Source organism: Equus quagga, chromosome 8, assembly GCF_021613505.1.
Source record: "Equus quagga isolate Etosha38 chromosome 8, UCLA_HA_Equagga_1.0, whole genome shotgun sequence".
Taxonomy (NCBI): Eukaryota; Metazoa; Chordata; class Mammalia; order Perissodactyla; family Equidae; genus Equus; species Equus quagga.
In genome coordinates this window covers 118,001,600-118,023,342 of record NC_060274.1, presented here as the reverse complement: position 1 = coordinate 118,023,342, position 21,743 = coordinate 118,001,600, and the positions used below count along the sequence as shown (strand labels likewise).

General features: G+C 41.8%; 1 protein-coding gene across 1 annotated transcript in view; it reads left to right on the top strand.

Moving 5' to 3' along the window:
- The window catches only part of MKRN1 (makorin ring finger protein 1), a 27,046-nt gene extending 5,505 nt beyond the window's left edge, over nucleotides 1–21,541 (top strand). The window contains exons 2-8 of the mRNA XM_046669664.1: nucleotides 7,823–7,951; nucleotides 14,331–14,560; nucleotides 15,027–15,253; nucleotides 17,725–17,939; nucleotides 18,686–18,796; nucleotides 19,347–19,485; nucleotides 19,849–21,541. Coding sequence (XP_046525620.1) covers nucleotides 7,823–7,951; nucleotides 14,331–14,560; nucleotides 15,027–15,253; nucleotides 17,725–17,939; nucleotides 18,686–18,796; nucleotides 19,347–19,485; nucleotides 19,849–20,061 — 1,264 coding nt within the window. The 3' untranslated portion in view covers nucleotides 20,062–21,541. The remainder of the gene's footprint in view (nucleotides 1–7,822; nucleotides 7,952–14,330; nucleotides 14,561–15,026; nucleotides 15,254–17,724; nucleotides 17,940–18,685; nucleotides 18,797–19,346; nucleotides 19,486–19,848) is intronic.
- Nucleotides 21,542–21,743: the final 202 nt, after the last annotated feature.

Sequence of the window (21,743 nt, the reverse complement as noted above, 5' to 3'; positions counted from 1 at the left end):
CCCCGTCCCGGTCCCCGCAGCCGCCGGCCTCCCCGCCCGCGCTGCGTCAACCCCCGCCGGCCGCCGGGCCCCGACGCGCGCAGCCTCGCTGCGGGGCCGCCGCCCTCCCCGCGCCGGCCGGGCGGCGCGCACTGGGAGAGGTGGGCTGGCTCCTCCCTCCTTATTGTCGCCGGGTCCCCCCCGCCTCCGGCTGCGCAGGTTCCGGAAGCGGTGGATGGTGTCGCCGGGAGCCGGCCACCCCGCCGGGCCGGGGTTGCCGCCGAGGGTCCCGGCGAGGTGGCCTGGCCCCGGGCCTCGCCGCGGGGTCATCCGTTTGTAACGTCTTCTCGCGGCTCCCCCCCCCACCCCCCCCCCGGACAAGTAGCTTTGTTATTTCTTCTTTGTACGTTTATCCGGGTGGGCGGCTCTGAGCTTTGTCTTAGCACTCGGGGCCGGCCCGGGGTCCCCGCCTCCGCCTTACGTTTTCTGGGCTGCCGTTCCCCTCCCCCGGCGAAATGTGTCTCTTTTGAAATCCACGCATCTTGCTTCTGGGGGGAGTCAAAGACCTCCCCGCTCCCAGAGGAGAGAGGTTTTATTTTGACGTGACCTGTCAGATGAAAATATTTGAAAAAATAAATGATGAGTAGATGGCGGTTATACGGCGGTGTGCACGCATGTAAAAAATAATCGAGCTGTACGTGTAAGATGAGGGCATTTAACTAGATGTGATAGGTGGATTTTTAAAAAGTGATCAGTAGCGGCTGGAAGCCTTTCTTTTTCTTTCGGTTGCAAAAATCCAAGCGAAACGCCCGTTTTCACCTGGGTGGCATAATTTATGTGCAAACACTTAAAAATATTCCTAATATACACAACTCACTGTCGTAGTATTAACAGCGAGATCCAAGCTTTCCCAGTCTTTAATATGATACCTTTAAGGTATGAATGATAAGCTTAAATAAGTTGATTTTCAATAGCCGGGTGGAGAAAGCGTAAAAGCTATTTCAGGTAGCTTCTCTTACCGGTCATCTGTAAATCCTAAGAATGGAATCAAATGCACTATCCCAAGGAATGAGAATTTTAAAATTCGTACTCATGCGTTGCTTGAGTGCATTATTCCTATTCATTACTTGAGTCTCAGTTTCTCTTTTTTCTACGATGCTGCAGTTGATTTATATGTGCTAGTTGAATCTTTTAAAAATAAAAGTACCAGTGAAACCTTTATATTCCTGAACTTTCTAGCCATTCACCCTGCAGTCCTAGTCTACCTCCATACACTGAAAATAATATTCCTGGAATATGTGAGTTCTTTAAGAACTCCATACAGTGCCTGGATTTTACCCACCGTCTCCAGTCTAAATATAGTCTGGCCTTGAATACCCGTCTCCAACCTGATGATACTGTCCTTATCTCATTCTTATCCTGTTGTGTCTGTAACTGGAGCACAACTTTACTTCTCTGGGCAGAATTCATAGTCACTTCTACACTCTCCTTTCCCCTCGGAGGTACTGTTTCCTGTTCTGTTTCCCCATTTCTAGTTCCTCACCAGTATCATCAGAATTCAAAACATAGCTACCAAACTAATCATTCGCCTTTGCCTACCTAAATCTTTGAGTTAATGTAATATTCTAGATCTTTTATGGACCAGTGGGAATTCTTTGCCCGTGAACCTATAGATATATGTATTTAAGAAATTTACATAGCTGAGTAATCTAATATTTTGCAAAAGCATTATGTAAAAGCTACAGGCTTAGATATGCTAGTTTTTGTTCCTTTTTTATTTTTTTAAATAAACCTGTCTAGGTTTTGCTTGAGACAGTTATCTTAAAAACAGTGCTGGTCAGTTGATGTGTTTGACATTGTTTTCAGTTGTTCTAGGTACCAGCATGATCTCCTCTCTTGAAAAAATCTTTCTTGTTTAATAGAGGAGTATCAAATATGCTATCTTCATTTATTCTAGACTTGAGCTCTCTGAAAGCAGGGACCCTATTTTGTGTATCATTGTCTCTGTAGGGCTTTACTCAGTACCTGGTATACTCAGTAAATGCTTGAATTGATGTTGGTAAATCCACACTCAAATTACCCAGTTTAATGTGTACTAGTAAGATTCCTCTGCCTTCATTTTTAAAAACACTCTTGTAAAGACAAAGGACTTACTAGAATGCGTGTTTGTCTTTCTGGGACTCCCTCGTTCAGTTATTCAGTCAGTAAGCATTAGTACCCACAACTTGAGGCATGGTGCTAGATGTTAAAGGGGGTGCAGAAGTGTACTGTAGTATAAATAAGTATTTGCAGTGTGTTTGATAGCTACACCTCCTTTGAAGAGAATTCAAGATAGTGAGTTGGTTCTAGTGTTTGTGGCTGTTTCCCCCTCATATCTAGGAGTTGGGCTAAGGCTATTTTTTTCACTTAGGGTGTAATCCTCTTAGAAGTCAGAAGTTGTTCCGATGATGGGTGTTTGTTTTTAATTGTTCAGAATCATCTGTATTTTCTCGATGGTTAATATTTCTCTTGAAATCCTGTCTCAGTGTGTTTCACTTCTGCGGCTTAAGAAAAGCCTGAGTGGACCTTTCCTGAAGAACGGTATTGTGCTGCCCTCACCAGGCCAGTTTTCATATCTTTTATTAGAGGAACACCATGAAATAGAAATGCTACTGTTGCTTCTTCTGGTTTCCTTGAGTGTGTGGGATTAAAACAATTGATACTTAAAGAAAAGTTGTAACTTAAAAATTGTAATTTTGAGTTTAGATGCTGCTTCATTAGAGTGCTTTTGCAATGGCAGACGAGTGTTCTGGCTGTTGAAATAATAGGCAAAAACCAAGCGTTCTTTCATTTTGATTTTTCAAAAGCTTTTTTTATACGTGTAGTACAGATTGCTTAACAACGAAGGAAGTCCTCCCCGAAAGTCTTTAGCCAAGTGCTGTGATATCCATAGTGACATTTATTACTTGCAAACTATATAGTATTTTTTGAAAGGATGGCATTGAGAAAGTTACCCAGCCCAGGGAAAGAAAAATTAATTTGCTACTGGCACTGTCATATACCAGGACACCTGGCTGTCTTATACAATTTTTATTAAACAAATACGTACGTATTATGTGTATAGGTACTGTAGGAGATAAAAAGCAGAATAAACCATGGTCCTTAGCCACTAGGAATTTACAATCTAGTTTGAGAAATGGTACATGTGCTCATCAGAAATTAAATATCAGGGGCTGGCCCGGTGGCACAGCGGTTAAGTGCGCACGTTCCACTTTGGCGGCCTGGAGTTCACCAGTTCAGATCCTGGGTGTGGACGTGGCACTGCTTGGCAAGCCATGCTGTGGTAGGCGTCCCACCTATAAAGCAGAGGAAGATGGGCACGGATGTGGGCTCAGGGCCAGTCTTCCTCAGCAAAAAGAGGAGGATTGGCAGCAGATGTTAGCTCAGGGCTAATATTCCTCGGGAAAAAAAAAAAAAGAAATATTAAAGTAAGAAATGTCATAGCAGATTGAGTAATTAAATGCCAAATTAATTAATACTCCGTGATTTCTATAAATCCCCAGGGAGGTTGTTATGGTGCCTAGAGGTACTGTGAGGGTGTTGTTTGCTTCTGTTGCACCCTCACAACCTACTATTGGGGTTTCTTGTATCTCGGCGACCTTGCTTAGGTTTCCAAGAGGTACAGCAGTGGAGGGATTCTAGTCAGTTGTATTTGTCTTTATTATTGGACAATGTCTGCTTGGAGTCATAGAATCTTCAAGGTGGAAGGAACCTCAGAAATCATACGGCCCAGCCTTTCACGAAAGGCAGGTTCAGCCTGGGCACTGGCATCAAAGTGAATTGGGTGGTGACATTTAAAAACAAAACAAAAGCACCTATTTTGATTGGTTTTGTTTGGGGAAGAAAGTCTTGGGAGTGGGTTGCCTTTTTTCCTCTTTCTGTTACATGTTATAACCTACACTAGCATGTCGTAATCTCTTAGACTTACACAGAGATGGGTTGGCAAGAAGGGCTTTCACTGTGAGGACTGTTTCTATTTCTGGGTCTACCAACAGTATTAGTATCACTGAGAGACAAAAGGCAGGTAAAACAAACCAAAGGCCCAAACCATCCATACCAAACCACCACGGAAACTAATGCTTAGCATTTGGCAGCAACTAATTAGGCCTCGTATTCTCGTGTTTCTGTTGAGTGTGCAGTATCAGGTGATTTTGTGTCTACTTGAGCTCCTTCACTGATGCTCATCCTGGACCTCAGGAACTAATTTCATTGCTGGGTAGTTGTCTCTCTCAGTCCTCACGTTGAGCCAGCTCTGGGATGCAGCTTCCCGCACATGATCACTTTGTCAGGAATAGTGCTGGAAAAGGTCCTCCTAACTGTCTGCTCCTTGCAGCATGACACTAAGGTCTCTTGCCCTCTTGCTTTCTCTACTCTTGCTTAACTGATTTGTTTAGATGTGCCTCTTACGGTGCTCGGTCAGAAACAAATGTGGTTGGAGTATGGTCTGACAGAGCGGAGTAGAGATGTGCAAGGAGAGACGGAAGTGCCTCTGAAGACACTGTGCAGTTACTTCACACTGCTTTTTTTTTTTTTTTTGAGTTCCTAAATCTGACAGTGTGGTGGAACTAAGATGAAATTGCTTCTTGAGGGTCACACAGGTAGTGAGTGACAAAGCCGGAGTTTAAGTCGTCTTCCTAATTCTGAACCTGTATTTTTTATCACTACTTAGATCTAAACTATCTACTTCTAATGCAGCCTGATTGCATTGACTGTTCTTGCAGCTGTATTCACTGCTGGCTCTTGAAACTTGGGGTCAGCTGAAGTCCCTAGATGTAAATATAATCAGTTGGCCAAGACAGGTCACCTGGAAGATAGTTTAATGCAGTGTTTTAAAATTTAAATCTGATTCTGACACTGCCTTGTTTCAGATCCTTCCATGGTTTCTTTCTTTCTTTTTCTTTTTCTTTTTTTCCTGAGGAAGATTAGCCCTGAGCTAACAAGTGCCACCAAGCCTCCTCTTTTTGCTGAGGAAGACTGGCCCTGAGCTAACATCCGTGCCCATCTTCCTCTATTTCATATGTGGGACGCCAGCCACAGCATGGCCTGCCAAGCAGTGCCATGTCCACACCTGGGATCCAAACTGGCGAACCCCGGGCCACCGAAGCAGAACATGTGCACTTAACTGCTGCACCACTGGGCCGGTCCTCTTCAATGGTTTCTTACTGCTTTAAGATAACTTGACTTAGGGGCCGGCCCCGTGGCCGAGTGGTTAAGTTCGTGTGTGAAGCAGCCCAGGGTTTGGATCCTGGGCGTGGACATGGCACCGCTTGTTAGGCCATGTTGAGGCGGCTTCCCACATGCCACAACTAGAAGGACCCACAACTAAAATATACAACTATGTACTGGGGGGATTTGGGGAGGAAAAAAAAAAAGCAGAAAAAAGAAAAAGATTGGCAACAGTTGTTAGCTCAGGTGCCAATCTTAAGGAAAAAAAAAAAAGATAACTTGACTTAGAAGGCCCTGCAGAATGTGTTCCCGAGCTCTCCAGCCCATCTCCCCCAAGTTTGCCCTGATTCTCCTCACTCTGGGTCAGATGCTTTATTATGCTCGTGGCCACAAAGTGCTAGGGGGCTGTGCTACTCAAAGGCCGCCCAGTGTATTTGTTGACTTTAATTTTCACTGTGTCATTTTGGATTTTAGAGAACAGTCACCCATCGTGGATGTCAAAAAGTACTAGTGGTGTAGGTGGTGCCCAAGTGCTAAGGAAGAGTGTCATGCTGAACATCGAGTGCCAGTGTTAGGGAGTTGAGCTCCTTGAAGCAGCTGGTTGAGGAAACAAAGTTAAGGGCAGCGGCTGTCAGGTGGTAATTCGTAGAAGATGTAATTTGACCTAAGAATGAAGAGCATCAGAAACCCAAGTGCAACAGTTGAATGAATGGGAGCATGGCAAAATAGGATTTAAGAACAAACCTAAAATTCCAAGTATTGTGCCTGAGATTTAGGAGCTGTCGTCCCAGTTTGAGATCTTTAGGTAGATGCTTTATCAAGCCTTAAAACTGTATCAGTATTTGCATCTCTGACTTCAAACTGACCCCAAAGAAATATTGACGGTATAGACACCTTCGTCTTGTGTTCATAATTAGAGAGAGACAGTGTCCCCACTGGAGAGTTGACAGTGAACAACTGTATTTGAACAGCAACACTTGTTTCAAATGAATAACTCATTATTAACTGTGGACACTATTATAGACACTTTGAAGCAGCATGATTGTACTGTTGGAGTGATTACAGTGTAATTATCATTGATTTGGGTTTTTTAAGTGTTAATCTCTTCATTTATGCAGTTAAAAATTATCTTTTGGTGCAAGTGGTTTAGCTCAAATTTGGGTTATCTGGCGCTCAGACAGTTTCAAAGCTTGCAGAAAGTGGCCCTGTAGTTGAGCAAAAGTTCAAACCTGAGTTAGATTAAGTTAAACCTAATAACACTTGAAATTAGGTCATAGTTATAATTTGACTTCCTACCATGTTCTTATATTTTGTTGTAGACTGCAATCCTGGGGCACTTTAGGATCTTGATAATTATAACTGTTTCCATCAAGATGTTCTATTCTTTCTTCCCATTTTATGTCACACAGAAGGCTCACTTGCAGGTAATCTCTGAATAGAACCTTTCACATTTCAATTTGGGGCAGGCTTCTTCAAGGCTCCTTAGGTAAATATGAATCTGTTTTTCGATCTATCATTCAAATCAGCGGGCAAGTGGAATGTGCTTGCTGCTGTTCTGCCTACCAACCCTAGAAAACTGAGTGACGCTCTTGGATACAGCTGCGTCCTCTACAAGTCAGCCACGTTTACACCCTGGAAATAGGCACTTTTTCCGTACTCTGTACCAGCTGTACGTAGGTGCGTGTTTGAGGAGTTGTGGCCTGCCAAAATTAAATCTTCATAACCCTGCTCAAGAGAAAGACACCAAAAAAGGACCAAAGAATAAAAGATGAACCCTGACAGAAGTCAGTGATGGGAGGATGGGGGGTTGGTGGTGGTTCTACTCACTTTACAGGACCAGGGTTATCTACAAAAAATAAGACCCTTATCACTTCCCCAGTCCACAGAGTTACTTAGGGAAATGCAGATGGCTGCAAACCCCCATCCCCCAGTTTCCAAATTAGGTCTAAAGTAAGGTCTCAAAATTTGCACTTCTAGCAAATTCCCAGGTGGCGATGCCACTGCTGCTCGTCTAGGTCCTCTTAGAAACTACGGAGGCATTTTGATACCTGGTTTTTGGAAACAGCCAGTTAGGTACACATGTAATCCGTTCAGGCAGAGGGACAACAGTCGGCTAAACGAAGGACAGAAAGTGATTTCCCTTTGCCTCTACTTTGGCAGCAAGTTTTTCTTGCATTTTCGCATATGGTTTTTAAAGAATTAAAATGGTTTCTTGAAGAAGTGAAGAATATCCAGTAGTCTGACCCGTTCTGGTCTGTGTTGTTTCTTGCTTCTTTATGTTTGATTTTTTTACAGATAGAGCTGCCATTATGGTTAAAGTTAGTGGAAAACAAGAGGCTGCCACACTAGGACTGTAATCTGAGAACAGTGGTCAGACTTAACCTGCACAGACAAGTTAATGACCGCCTCACAGTTTACATCTAAACTGATGCATGCACATAGGCAGCTTTCTGTGCTACCGCGATGGATCATTTCATGGTCCCACAGTCTAGTTCTCCTTGCTTTGTGTTCAGTTCGTGCGTGTGTGTAGAGTATATTACAGTGCTGATATATTACTGATAGAATATATTGGTCATGAATTCTTTGAGTACTGGCTTTAGTCTTTCTCAATCCAACTTTATGGTTCTTTGTCTCACAGGTATTTCATGCATGGGGTTTGTAAGGAAGGAGATAACTGTCGCTACTCGCATGACCTCTCTGACAGTCCGTATGGGGTAGTATGCAAGTATTTTCAGCGAGGGTACTGTATTTATGGAGACCGCTGCAGGTAAGAATTTGTTTACAAATCGGTTTTGTTCAGGGGTGGATTGGGAGAGGTAGGGAGAAAAAAGGAGAGTAAGATACATAATTCTAAAGCTTTATAAATAATAGATTTGAAATAATGCTTTGAAAAGTACTCCTTAGGAGTGTTAGTACATTGACAGAAATCTCTCACTTGGAAAGAAGTATTACGTATTTAAAACGTGAGTTTGTAACACAAGCCGAAGTTTAATTAATGCCTGAGGAGCAGCTTCTGCAGACCTCTGGGGATAGGGTGCTGTGAAGATATGTTTGTATGTGGCATTTTCTTTTCAAGGCCAAGAATGAGGGGCATATTTGACCAAACAGGACTTCAGCTGTTTTCTATTAACATGAATGATGGAGAGAAAATGGGATCGCAGTCAAGGTTTCAGCCCAGGCCGCCATCATCTGCAGTCTTGGCGGGGCTGGAAGACCGCTTTTAGGGTGGCTTACTCACGTGGCCGACGTCAGTGTCTTGCCACGTGGGCCTTTCCCTAGGCTGCTTTAGTGTCCTCACACTTGGCAGCCAGCGTTCCCCAGAGTAGTGATTCAAGAGAGATGGCAAGGACGAAGCAACAGTGCCTTTTATGACCTAGTCTCAGAAGTCACCTACTGTCACCTCCGCTATATTCTGCTTCTTACAAGCAAGTCACTTAAATCCAGCCCATGTTCAAGGGGAGAGAGAATGAACTCCACCTTTTGAGGGGAGGAGTGTCAAAGAATTTGGGATATTTTAAACCATCACACTAGGTAAGACATTTTGGCGATGTTGTAGTCAATTTTAGTGTCCTATTATCAGAGTTGTATCAACTATTGGGTTCATATGTTTAGAGTTCAAAAGACTTAAGAAATTACTGATGAGTAGGATATTAACGTTAGGTCATTCCACATCTGTTTTACTAGGAAATCTAGTAAGGATAGAGAAAAGGAAAAAGGTCCTTTTCACGTGACTATAAGAGCTCGGAAGTGGATCCCCTGATACCTCAGTTTAGTAGTCAGTCGCTTTGCTCTCTGCTAATTTTTTCATTGCGATAATGCTGGAAAGGAAAAAAAAATGACAGTGAAACTCTCCTCGAAAAAACAGAAACAAAAAACCCAGATATGTCTCTTGCAGTGGCAGTATTAAATGGGGGAAGAGTTGCTAGAACTCCATCCTACTCCTACAAGGGAGCAATTCTTTGTAGTGGGGTGGTCTCTGTAGGTTTTCTAGACCGACTTAACTGTAGGGGGCCTGGGTTCCTTGACTAGTTAGACAGCTGAGAGTCCTTGTAAACTTTGTCTAGGGAGGGAGGGATTGAATGTTGATGAGAGTGGAGACAAGACTCTGAGGTGCCCCAGCAGAGAGGTGTGGACAACAGACTATGTGACAGAATGAGGAAAAGTACGGCTAGTTAACAGCTGGTCCTCTTATTTCAGAAGAAATACTCATGTGATTGGACCACGCAGGTGGAATGAATGGGAAATATGGTTAAATTGAAGAAATCTGAGCTAAGGCCTAGGCTCTGTGTGTTAATCAGCTTATTTTTCAGGTAGCTTTGCCAGCCCCCATGGCATTCCGTGTTCTCCTGGGGAGTAAGTATAGAAGCCCATCTTCAGCATAACCCTGTATTCAGTGGGCTTCCTTGTGGGAGACCGAGGTTGAAGGCCAGGGAGTGAGGTAGGTGCCTTCTTTTGGTGAGGCTCTGACATTTAGGGAGATGAACTGCCTTTTTTTTTTTTCTTTCTCTTTTTAGTTTTCTTTATAGTAAGGATCCAGCTCCTTCTTTGGGGAGTAATCCTGATTTGAGCTGGGTTTAGAGCTTTCAGGAAAGTGAGAGGAGTTAGGGAAACCTGTGTACCAACGGTCTTCCTGAAAAGAAAGTGGGTGATAATTGTTTGGGACAGGCTGATATAGATGATTATTAAAAGCTTGATTATAGACTGGCTAAAGAAGGAATCTCCTGGAGGGGCTTGTTCCAAGACTTCTTTTCTTTTCTTTGTTTTTTCTTTTTCTCCCCAAATCCCCCCAGTACATAGTTGTATATTCTAGTTGTGGGTCCTTCTTGTTGTGGCATACGGGACGCCGCCTCAACATGGCCTGATGAGCAGTGTCATGTCCGCGCCTAGGATCCGAACCGGCCAAACCCTGGGCCACCGAAGTGGAGCACACGAACTTAACCACTTGGCCACGGGGCCGGCCCCCTAAGACTTATTTTCTTGTTAAAATTATGCCTGGGGACTTAACCCTACTTTTCACTCTTACTATGCAGGGATCTTTTTATACAACTTAGCCAATGGCTGGGTGTTTCAGACACTTAACCTCCTCATAGAGGGAGCGGTTTACAAAGAAAGATAGCGTCGTAGTTACGACAGTTCACAGTGTTGCTGCGTCAGTGTTTCATAATAAGGACACTGTTGTTTAGGGAGGCCACTTCTTCATTGCTCGGCACGTTGCAGGACATCTAGCAACCTTTGCCCCCACCCACTAAATGCCTGTAGACCTCCCGGTCATTGTTTCTGAACACCCCCTGGAGAAAGAGGCCTTACTGCCTGGGTTGACAGCCTTGGTTCTGGTAGATCGTGCTTCCTTTGAAGAGATTTTGCCCTGTGGAGCTACTGAGTTCCGTAAATGAAATCTTTAAAGGCATATACCAGACCTTGGAATGATTGGGGGTGGGGAGTTGCAAGCCAACCAGAGGGAACAATGTCTGTCTTTTGCTTAGAGCTAGAAGAAGAATTGTTTAAACTTCCTTAGGTAGAAATTGATACTGTATCAAAGTATTCTTTCCAAGATGTGAAAGAAAAGCTCAATATTAGTTTGAGAGTTGCCTCAGCATTATTCATTACTTAACGCTTTGACTAAAAGGATCAGCGATTCTGTGATAATGGATTAAAGAATTAATCACTACAACAAGGCCACTGTCATCGAGTGTGTGAATGCAGTAGCTGTGAGAATCCTTTTTCTCTACAGGACCAGAGAATAAATATTTTTCGCTCTGCAGGCCATACAGTCTGCTGTAGCTCGAAAGCAGCCATAGATAATACATAAGCTAATGGATATGGCTGTGTTCCAATGAAGCTTTATTTTGGGACACTGAAATACGAATTTTGTATAATGTTCGTGTCATAAAATGGTCTTTTTTCCAACCATTTTAGAATGTCAGAACCATTCTTAGCTTTAGTTGGATTTGGCCCAAGGGTCGTAGTTGGCCATCCCTGCTCTTAAGGAGGTCCGTGCTTCTTCACTGAACCATATTTTTTAGTAAACACCTTTCAGAATGGGAGTCTTGCTTTATTAGTTGTTTCTTATTTGTCCTTTATGTTTCCTGGGGCTTACTCACAAATTTTCACTTCAGAAGCGTTTTTTATATAGATCTACTCTGCGGTAAGGGACTATCTTTGCCTAAATAGGAAAATTTGGAAACATATGTTCTTTAATGTTTTTCTCTAAATTTAAATTCTGTATTTCTCCCTCAATATATAATCCCTTATAATAAAGTTACTTGTTTTTATTTGATATACTATTCTTTTTCTAGAGGAATTTAGTTTAAAAAGTTAATTTTCAAAATAGATTCTCATTAGGGGCCGGCGTGGTGGTGCAGCGGTTAAGTGTGCACATTCCACTTCGGCGGCCGGGGGTTCACCCGTTCGGATCCCGGGTGTGGACATGGCACCACTTGGCAAGCTATGCTGTGGTAGGCATCCCACATATAAAGTAGAGGAAGATGGGCATGGATGTTAGCTCAGGGCCAGTCTTCCTTGGCAAAAAGAGGAGGATTGGCAGCAGTTAGCTCAGGGCTAATCTTCCTCAAAAAAAAAAAAAGATTCTCATTTGATAGAAACTTCGTTTCATTCATATTTGACTCCTCAGTGTATGGTACAGTTCTTAACTGTATGGTAGATGTTTATTACTAGGTGTTGATCAAAAAAATTAACTGTTTGAGTGTTTATCTCAATTTTTTAGTCTGTTCTTAAACAGATTCTTCTGTAACCTTAGAAAACTGTAGAATATTTGAAAGCAAGAAAATTTCGTTTATTTATAAATGTGGACTTTCTAGCTAATATTCTCTTTTCAAAAATTTTATTATACCTTGTTGATTCCTTGATAAATTTACCTTAAAACTGAAGTGTACGCCTTTCAACAGCTTCATAGTATTTGCAATTTGGTAATTAGATGGTGATGAGTGTTCTAGTCCTGTCTACTAAGTATTTTTTTTAGTTATTTACCCTGAAATCTTTAAAATGAGTATGGCAAAGGAGAAAGAAAGAGAGTTAAAATATGGTTGTCGTATCTATTTCTTAGACCCTTTATGCATCTTGACATTTAATTTTTATTTCATCCTTTAAAACATTCCCACAGTCCTAAAGGCTCTCTTTGTTGGTGGGGCTGGCATTTTAAATTGAAACCTGTCTTAGTTCCAAAGCCCAGGATCTTGTCTAACTTAAAGGCCGTGAAAATAATTGAAATGTTTTCCTGAAATTCCCTTTCAAACCAGGGAATTACTTAATCTGAAAAGTGAGGATTTGAGGCTAGATTCCTAAGGTTCCCTATGGCTCTGAAATAAACTGGAGAGCACTGCTGTCCAGTAGAACTTTGTGTGATAATGGAAGTGCTCTCTGTCGTGCTAATACGGTGACTACTAGCTACGTGTGGCTATTGAACACTTGAAAATGTGGCTAGTGCAAGGACCAGGGAGCTGCATTTTAAATGTTATTTAAGCATAAATAGCCAGATATGGCCAGTGGCTGTCATATTGTACAGAGCAGTTTTAGTCTCATCTTAGAGCTGGAACACCACTTAGTTGATAAATTGCCTCATCTCTAAAATGATGAAAGAGTATTTACCCCCAATTTATTTATTTTATTTTATTTATTTAATTAGTTTATTTTTATTGCAGTAACATTGGATTATAACATTACATAGCTTTCAGATGTACATCGTAATATATTTTGAATTCTGTGTAGATTACATCATGTTCACCACCCAAAAACTAATTATAGTCCATCACCTCACATGTGAGCCTAATCACCCCTTCTGCCCTCCCCCCTTCCTCTATGCCCCCCCCCCCCCCCCAATTTTTTGACAGTGAAGTGAGATGGTACAAGTGAAAGCTATTCATGATAGTCCCTTCCCCTCATCCTTCGGTTGCATGATTCCAGTCTATGGAATAAAATACAGTGGGTTTTTGTAGCTGATAGCAGGATTCTCAAATTACTTGTACTGCAAAGCAAAGTAGGTTACCTGATGCTTAGAAGGAGGAAGCTGAAGCTTTGAGATAATACAATATAATGAGAAAGACCAGCGCAGCACGTTTGCCATAAGCTAAAGGACAGTCTGTAGTTAAGTTTTACTTTTTTTTTCAGATGTAAACGTAGACACCTATAACACAGGTGACCCGTGGTTAGTATTGTCCAATTAATTAATTGCAAGAACTTCTAGCTACATAATGTAAGTTATAATAGTTTAGATTTACTATGTATTATTGTGTCTGAATGAATCTCAGCATAAAATGCTCAAAGAATTGTGAAGATTTTCTCAGGCATAAAGTTGTTTTTTGAAGGAAATAAAGTTTTTTCTATATTTGGAGATGTGGTTTCATGATAATTTTACAGCTGAAAAGGAGTGAGAAAAGGTGTAGGGTCAGAATTTGGGAAAGGAAATAATTAAGCGAATGAGTGGATATAGGAAAAGAAAACACATTGTATATTTTGTAAATACTGTCTCTCGCTTTTATTATTGGGAGCAGTTTAATTTCTGTGTTGGTACTGCTTGTTGAATTTGAGTGTCAGCCTTGCTTTGATTAGTCGGTTTTGGCTGCACAGTCTCTTTAGTAGAGTTTCCCTGGGAACTGTAGATTGTCAACTACCTGAAACTCCGGATTAGAGTGGAATTCGAGGGTAAAATAGATGGTCTGCAGCAGAGTGGGCCAACTATGGCCTGTAGGCCAAACCTGGCCAAAGGCTGTTTTCGTAGATAAAGTTTTAGTGGAATATGGTCACACATAGTCATTTAAATAATGCCTATGGCTGCTTTTGAACTACAGTTGCAGAGTTGAATAGTCATGACACTGACCAAATGACCTGCAAAGCCTAAACCGTTTATGTATTTGACCCTTTAAAGTTTGCTGACCCCTGGTCTATGGCCTTGGTATTCAAAGTGTGGTCGCTGGACCAGCAGTATTAGCATCGTGTGGGAGCTCGTTCAACATGCAGAATCGTGGGCTCCACTCCAGACTTAGAAATTAGGTACTTGCCTTTTACCAATTTCCCAGGTGATTCATATGCACAGTAGTTTGGAAAGAACCCTAGGACAGGGTCAGGGAATATAGAGTCCATCTAGAGGCTTCTGGTTAGACAGTGACCGTTGACTTTTAAATTTTTTTTAGATATGAACATAGCAAGCCATTGAAACAGGAAGAAGTGACTGCTACAGATCTAACTACAAAATCGTCCCTTGCTGCTTCCTCAAGTCTCTCATCAGTAGTTGGACCGATTGTTGAAATGAATATGGGTGAAGCTGAGTCAAGAAATTCAAACTTTGCAACTGTAGGAGCAGGTTCAGAAGACTGGGTGAACGCCATTGAGTTTGTTCCTGGGCAGCCCTACTGTGGCCGGAGTGAGTATTTTGAAGAATAAAAACAAGTTAGAGGGCTAGACAGTAGTTCATCAATTAGCCGAGTTTTCACAGCCTTCCTGCTTCCAATCTTCATATTTAGCCTAATCTGAATACTCTAAATTGGATTACCCAAGACTTGCAGATGGAGTGAAAGAAACTTTTTGAATCCCAGTAGTAATGAATTTAGAATGTTTTGAAAAACTGAAGCCTCTCTTCTTTAATCAGTACAATTGCACAAGGAATACATTAAAAAGTTTTTTTTTTTAACAAGCCTGATCTTGGAAGTATCAGCATTAGGAAAAATTCATTTCCTTCAGGAGCTAGGGAATTAGTTTCAATAGACTGTTTTAGAGTTTAATTGAAGTTCTTTTTATTTTTTCTTTTCAGTTAGGTTCTCAGTTACCTTATAGTTCATATATCTGCCTTATCCCTTTTGGACCTTTACCACCCTCTTAAACATTTTCAGCTGCCCCTTCCTGCACTGAAGCACCCCTGCAGGGCTCAGTGACCAAGGAAGACTCAGAGAAAGAGCAAACTGCAGTGGAGACAAAGAAGCAGCTTTGCCCCTATGCTGCAGTGGGAGAGTGCCGCTATGGGGAGAACTGTGTGTATCTCCATGGAGACTCATGTGATATGTGTGGGCTGCAGGTCCTCCATCCAATGGATGCTGCCCAGAGATCACAGCACATAAAAGTAAGTCTTTAGGGAGATATTACATTCATAGGCGTGAGAACTATATTTTCCCTTTCACAACATTGTTGGTTCGTTTCAGAGAAACATTTGGTAAATTGAACGGTTATCAGGAAGTAGGGATATTTTCCTTCCTGGGCTTCTCATATGCTTTCTGAAGTCATGCTTTCAGAACCTCAGACTGTGTGCTTTTTTTCCTTTTTCTCTTCTGTTTTTTAAATAACAACTTTTCTGAGATTCACATTCCATACAATTTACCCTTCTAAGATGCACATTTCATTGGTTTTTATATATTTAACAGAGTTTTGCAGCCGTTACCACTGTTCTGTCTAATGTTAGGACATTTTTATCATCCCAAAAAGAAACCTCATACCCATTAATGCCATTGCTCTCCATTCTACCCCTCCTCCAGCTCCTGGCAACAGCTAACCTACTTTCTGTCTCTGGATTTACCTGTTCTGGACATTTCATATGAATGGAATCATATGTGTGGCCTTTTGTGATTGGCTAAAACAGCAGATTTTGAAGGTTCGTTCATGTTGTAGTGTCTATCAGTACTTCATTCCTTTTTACGGCTGAATAATAATCCGCTGTATGGCTATACCACATTTTATTTTTCCATTCGTTAGTTGATGGACATTTGGATTACCTTTTGGCTGTTATGAACTATGCTATGAACACTCATGTATAAGTTTTTAAGGACATATGTTTTAATTTGTCTTGGCATAGAGTTGCTGGGTCATATGGTAACTCTGTGCTTAACATTTTGATCAACTGCCAGACTTTTTCCACGGTGACCACACCATTTTACATTCCCAACAGCATTGGACTGAGGGTTTCAGACTGTGGTATTAAGCTCATTTGCAGCATAAATTTTTTTGAGAAGACGTATTACAAACATTATATTATATTAGAAGCAAATTTTGCTTCTAATCCTTGTCATCTCTGTTTAATAAAAGTTAATTTGGTTGTTGCGGGGGTGAATCATGGTGTAAGACTTAGTTTGAGTCCACCTTCACGGTATGGTGGCTGTGTGGATTTAGGCAGATTAAATCCCTAGGCCTTTCATCTAAATATTGGGGATGGTAGTGCATACATACCTCTGAGGATTGTAAAAAAAGGTTTAGGAAAAAGATAAGAGAATAGAAAATATACTGAAATGTTATGGTTATGTGGGATTATGGGTGACTTTTCTATTGCTTTTTGGCATTTCTTCTGATTAGCCTGTTTCTTATAGATTAAAAAAGTATGTGTGGGGCCGACCTGGTGGTATGGTTAAGTTCGTGCTCTCTGCTGCAGCGGCCCAGGGTTCACAGGTTTGGATCCCCAGCGTGGACCTACACAATGCTCATCAAGCCGTGCTGTGGCGGTGTCCCATATACAAAGTAGAGGAACATTGGCATGAATGTTGTTAGCTCAGGGCCAGTCTTTCTCACCAGGAAAAAAAAAGTCTGTGTAATATGATGTTATATCAAGTATACCTCAATTAAGATAAAAAGTATGTGTAATATGATGTTATATCAAGTATATCTCAATGAAGATAAAAAGTGTGTGATGTCCACACAAAAACTTACACATGAATGTTCATATCAGCATTATTCATAGTAGCCCTAAGGTGGAAACAAGCAAAATGTCCATCATCCGATGAAGGATAAATAAATGGTAGTCTGTCCATACAATGGAATTTACTCAACAATAAAAAGAAACGAAATACTGATGCATTCTCCAATGTACATAACCTTAAAAATGTGCTGAGTAAACAAAGCCAGTCACAATAGACCACATATTTATGTGAAATGTCCTGAATTAGCAAATCCACAGATTAGTAGTTGCCTGGGACTGAGGAGTTTAGGGGGAAATGAGTGACTACGGTGGGTATGAGGTTTCTCTTTGGGGTGACGAAAATAATGTTCCAATGTTGGTAGTAGTGACGGCTGCACAACTCTGTGCATATACCAAAAACCATTGAATTGTACGCTTTAAGGAATGAATGAATATGGTGAGTTATATCTCAATAAAGTTGGGGGTTTTTGTTTTCTTTTAATGTGAAAATTATGTGCCTGGCACATAATTGTCATTTATAAATGTTAGTTTCCCTCACCCTTATTTCCTGACAGGTTGTAGATTAGGGCCTTAATCCTAATTATATTTGCCATCTAGAAACCAGGAAATCAACCAACTTTATATAAAAAACTGTCGTTAATATGGCTAACGGCAGGGGTTCAGCTGTAGGAAAGAGAAAATTGGGTAATTTTTCAGTTCCTGAAGCTGAGTCCTCAGTTTAGCTTTTTATAGTTATGTAAAGCCCCAGAATGTCGTACACTTGTGTACAAAGCTGCTTTTGATGTCCGATTGGGCACATTATCTTTTCAGTTGACTATTTGATTCTCTGAACATGAGTCATTAACTGTCAAGTTGAAGTCTTTTGCTATTCAGTGACTTGATTACTCTTCTTATCTCTCCACTTTTTCTAGTCTTGCATTGAGGCCCATGAGAAGGACATGGAGCTCTCATTTGCTGTCCAGCGCAGTAAGGACATGGTGTGTGGGATCTGCATGGAGGTGGTCTATGAGAAAGCCAACCCCAGTGAGCGCCGCTTTGGGATTCTCTCCAACTGCAACCACACCTACTGTCTCAAGTGTATTCGCAAGTGGAGGAGTGCTAAGCAATTTGAGAGCAAGATCATAAAGTGAGACTCCTCCCCAATCTTCGTTTGTGCTTTCTATTTTGGGGAAGAATTTAGTATCTTGTGCCAACTTTCAACCAGATGGACCGCATTTAAATGCATGCATTTTATCTTGAAACTGGGGTATTCTTCTAATTGGGATTTCTTCTTTGTATTTCAGCTAGCTTCTAGGTTAGTTGGTATATCTACTTTTATTTGGATGAGGAAACCCTATGTATCAGTTAGTAGAATCTTCGTGCTTTTTCTGAGGAGATTGTGTTTAATGGATTAGCCAGTTTAGGCTCAGTGAACAAACTTATCTAGCTCTGAATGTATGTTTCCTGACGTTTTACATTTTCCACGTTCCTATTCCATCCATTAAGCTAGCCAATAATCCACCATCCTTTAAAGATTGTTCTCATAACTGAACAAAAACTACATAATCTAAACAGAGCAAAGTTACAAGAAATAAATTTATTTAAACGAAAGAAAAAGGAGTCTGTGTGAAATGTCTTCTTTTGTTTTTTTTTTTTTCCTAAGTTATTCTTTTTAATGAACTGGCTAGCCATTGAATTGGATTTATAAAGGAGTTTGTTATGCCTCAAAAGAAATGGTCAGTTGCGTGACAGTGTGTGGAGCCCTTTCAGGAAATGCCCACTTGCCTTTCTGTTAAGTCTTTAAATCTGGAGGTGACACACCAGGGTGTGTCCTTGAAGAAGAGTGGGCCTGTAAAGGGGAATTTGCATTGCAGCCTGTTCATTGTTTCCCAGGTCCTGCCCAGAATGCCGGATCACATCTAACTTTGTCATTCCAAGTGAGTACTGGGTGGAGGAGAAAGAAGAGAAGCAGAAACTCATTCAGAAATACAAGGAGGCAATGAGGTATGAGCGCTGCAGCCTTTTCTCCAGCTAAGATCCCAACTTGGCTTGGGTTCACTTTGAAAAGAACAGTGCTGCATTATATACTCCTACCTCCTTCCTACCCTTTCTTTTACTTCCCAGTACATTGGTTTTGTCACCCCTGATAGCGCTTGCCCATTATGTGTCTTGCTATAACACAGTCCTTGGGGTGCATGCCAAGGGACTGTGTTATAATGAAGTCTACTGCTGACAGCTAAGGCCCTGTGAATGGGGTTCTTCCTTACTCTGAGTCCATGTTACAGTTGTCCTATATTCTTGTGCGTGGGCTTTCTAGAAGATTTTCTCTCTGCTGGATCTGCGGGACTAGAGGCGTTAAACAGCATAGACTTGAACAGAGTGTATCTAGTTGGTGTTTCATGAATTAGCACACACATGGTTAAGAACACACCTTGGGAGGGCTGTAAACAGACATACTGGTTCGATCCCTACCTGGTTAAAGAAACCCTGGATGATAGTCAAATACAGGCCTGAAATCCACTGTGAATAAGGGTTGCGATATTTTCCTTTCCAGCAACAAGGCATGCAGGTATTTTGATGAAGGACGTGGGAGCTGCCCATTTGGAGGGAACTGTTTTTACAAGCATGCGTACCCTGATGGCCGTAGAGAGGAGCCACAGAGACAGAAAGTGGGAACATCAAGCAGATACCGGGTAACTCTCACTGTTTTTTTAAAGGAGGGGAAATACCACACTATCAGTTGAGTCCTGCAAAGATTGGGGTAGGGGAAGGAGAAGATTAACACTCAGGTCCGGGAGCGAGACTAGAGTATTAAAGGAGGAAACCAACTTCAGGAACCTGGGAGGGATGTGAAAGGAGAAACTAGAATGCTTAAAGCTCTAGACTAAACTGTTTGCATCGAGTAACCCGAGGGGAGGAATTGGTAAAGTCGAAACCCTAAACCAGAAGTCTGGTTCGTCATGCCCTCTGATGTGCTGGACCTTTTGCCTTAGAAACAACAGAATAGAAGATCCTACTCGACAGTGCCATCCCTATCATGGCCTTGTTTTTTACAGGCCCAACGAAGGAACCACTTCTGGGAGCTCATTGAGGAAAGAGAGAACAGCAACCCTTTTGACAACGACGAGGAAGAGGTTGTCACCTTTGAGCTGGGCGAGATGTTGCTTATGCTTTTGGCTGCAGGTGGGGACGACGACCTGACAGACTCTGAAGACGAGTGGGACTTGTTTCATGATGAGCTGGAAGATTTTTATGACTTGGATCTATAGCAGCTTTGCGTGGCGTGTGAACTGGTCTGCTGAGCCTCAGACAGTAGCTGTCCCCTGTGGTGGTGTGGCAGTGCCCGTGTCTCTCCTAGGCAGGCCTATCAACTCCAGGTGCTGTCATAATAATTTTTACCCAGGGCCTGTCTTCTCAATCCCTTACCTTTCCCCAAGGAGTGTGGTGTTTTCTCTGTTTAAAAAAGTTACAAAAATAAATCTTAAAGTTAGTTTTTTTGTAACATGAATTTAACTTTCAGACAGTTAGTGTAGGTTTGTTGCGTCATCTGTTTTCAACCAGATTCTCACGGTTCTAGGGTAGTGTTCACTTTCCACACTCATGTTGCGGACCCCAGGTTCCAAAGGAACAGCATTGGCCCCGCTTTGGGGTCCAAGAACAGGGGTGATGGATGAAGGATCTGAACTGTTGCAAGTAGCTTTCTGCTGCAGACTGAAGAGGTGGAAACTTGAGGTTTCTGGTGGAATCTGCACATCTGTGTTTATATCTGTTCCCTACCCTGTGATCCCCACCCTGTGCACTTGTTCTGTGGTTTTGGTCTCTTGTTTAATTGCACACGAGTAATACTACTGGGTAACCAGAACCAGGTGCGAATGTGTTGAGAATTTTACTGTATTTAGCATAATAGGAAAATTGTGAGAGAACTCACGAGAGAGAGACAGGCATAACATAAATGCGGAGTGGGAAGTTGACTCCCAAAGGCTGATGATCTTGGTATGGCTGAGTGTGTGTGTGTGATAAGCTTCTCAGCCCTGCGTAGATGCAGTGTTCTTAGCCTTAGGGGAAAAACTTGGTTTAGTGGTTTCAGCCTGTTGTGGCAAATAGATCTTAAAGGACAAAGCAGTATGTTGGTAGCTGCTAGAGAGCAGTGCTGGCTCTGTCTGTCTGTACAAATAGAGAAATGGGCTTAGCCATAGAGTTAAACTATCTGGTAATCCGGATATTAACACGAACTGGGTCTCGGATACACAGTTGTATTTAATGTTTTCTGATCCCCCAGCCTTCCCAGCTCACGCACTTTTTCACAAACGTTTGTCCTCGTTGAGGGTTTCGTTCTCGGGTTTTTGTGTTTGTTTTTGTGGGTATTGCCTCATTCTATCCCTGAGCTTTGCAGGTAGACAGATGTGATTCAGAACTATGTTCCAGGGTGTTCCTTGTAGGAGTAATTGGTTTGCAGTAAGAAGTCACACTTTTCCACTAAAGGGGAGGAGGTGGTAATCTACGAGACAAGCTAAAGTTAGTTGTTAGAAGAATTCCTTGATTGGAATTTTAGCTTTGCATTTTGTTGCTCTCTTTCCTGGAAATAATTCGGAGACGCTCCTGATTTGTCCATCTACTGCTTTGGTTCCTTGGATCCACCCATTCTTTCACTTTAAGAAAAAACAAGTAATTGTTGCAGAGGTCTCTGTATTTTGCAGCTGCCCTTTTGTAAGAAGCACTTTTCCCAAATAAAACAATGAAAAAACCCCATAAGTTGGCTTTTTGTTTTGTGTAATGTGCTATTTTGACATGTGTGGATGTCCGAGCATAATATTTGTTTCCTTCGTTGACTCTGATCAGTTCATCAGTTAGTCAAACTTCTGTGGATATAGTCTCATCGAGAAAAGCAACACCTTTCACAAGACATCCAGTCTCCTGAGAAATGGTTGAGAGAGAAGGAGGGAAACCTTAC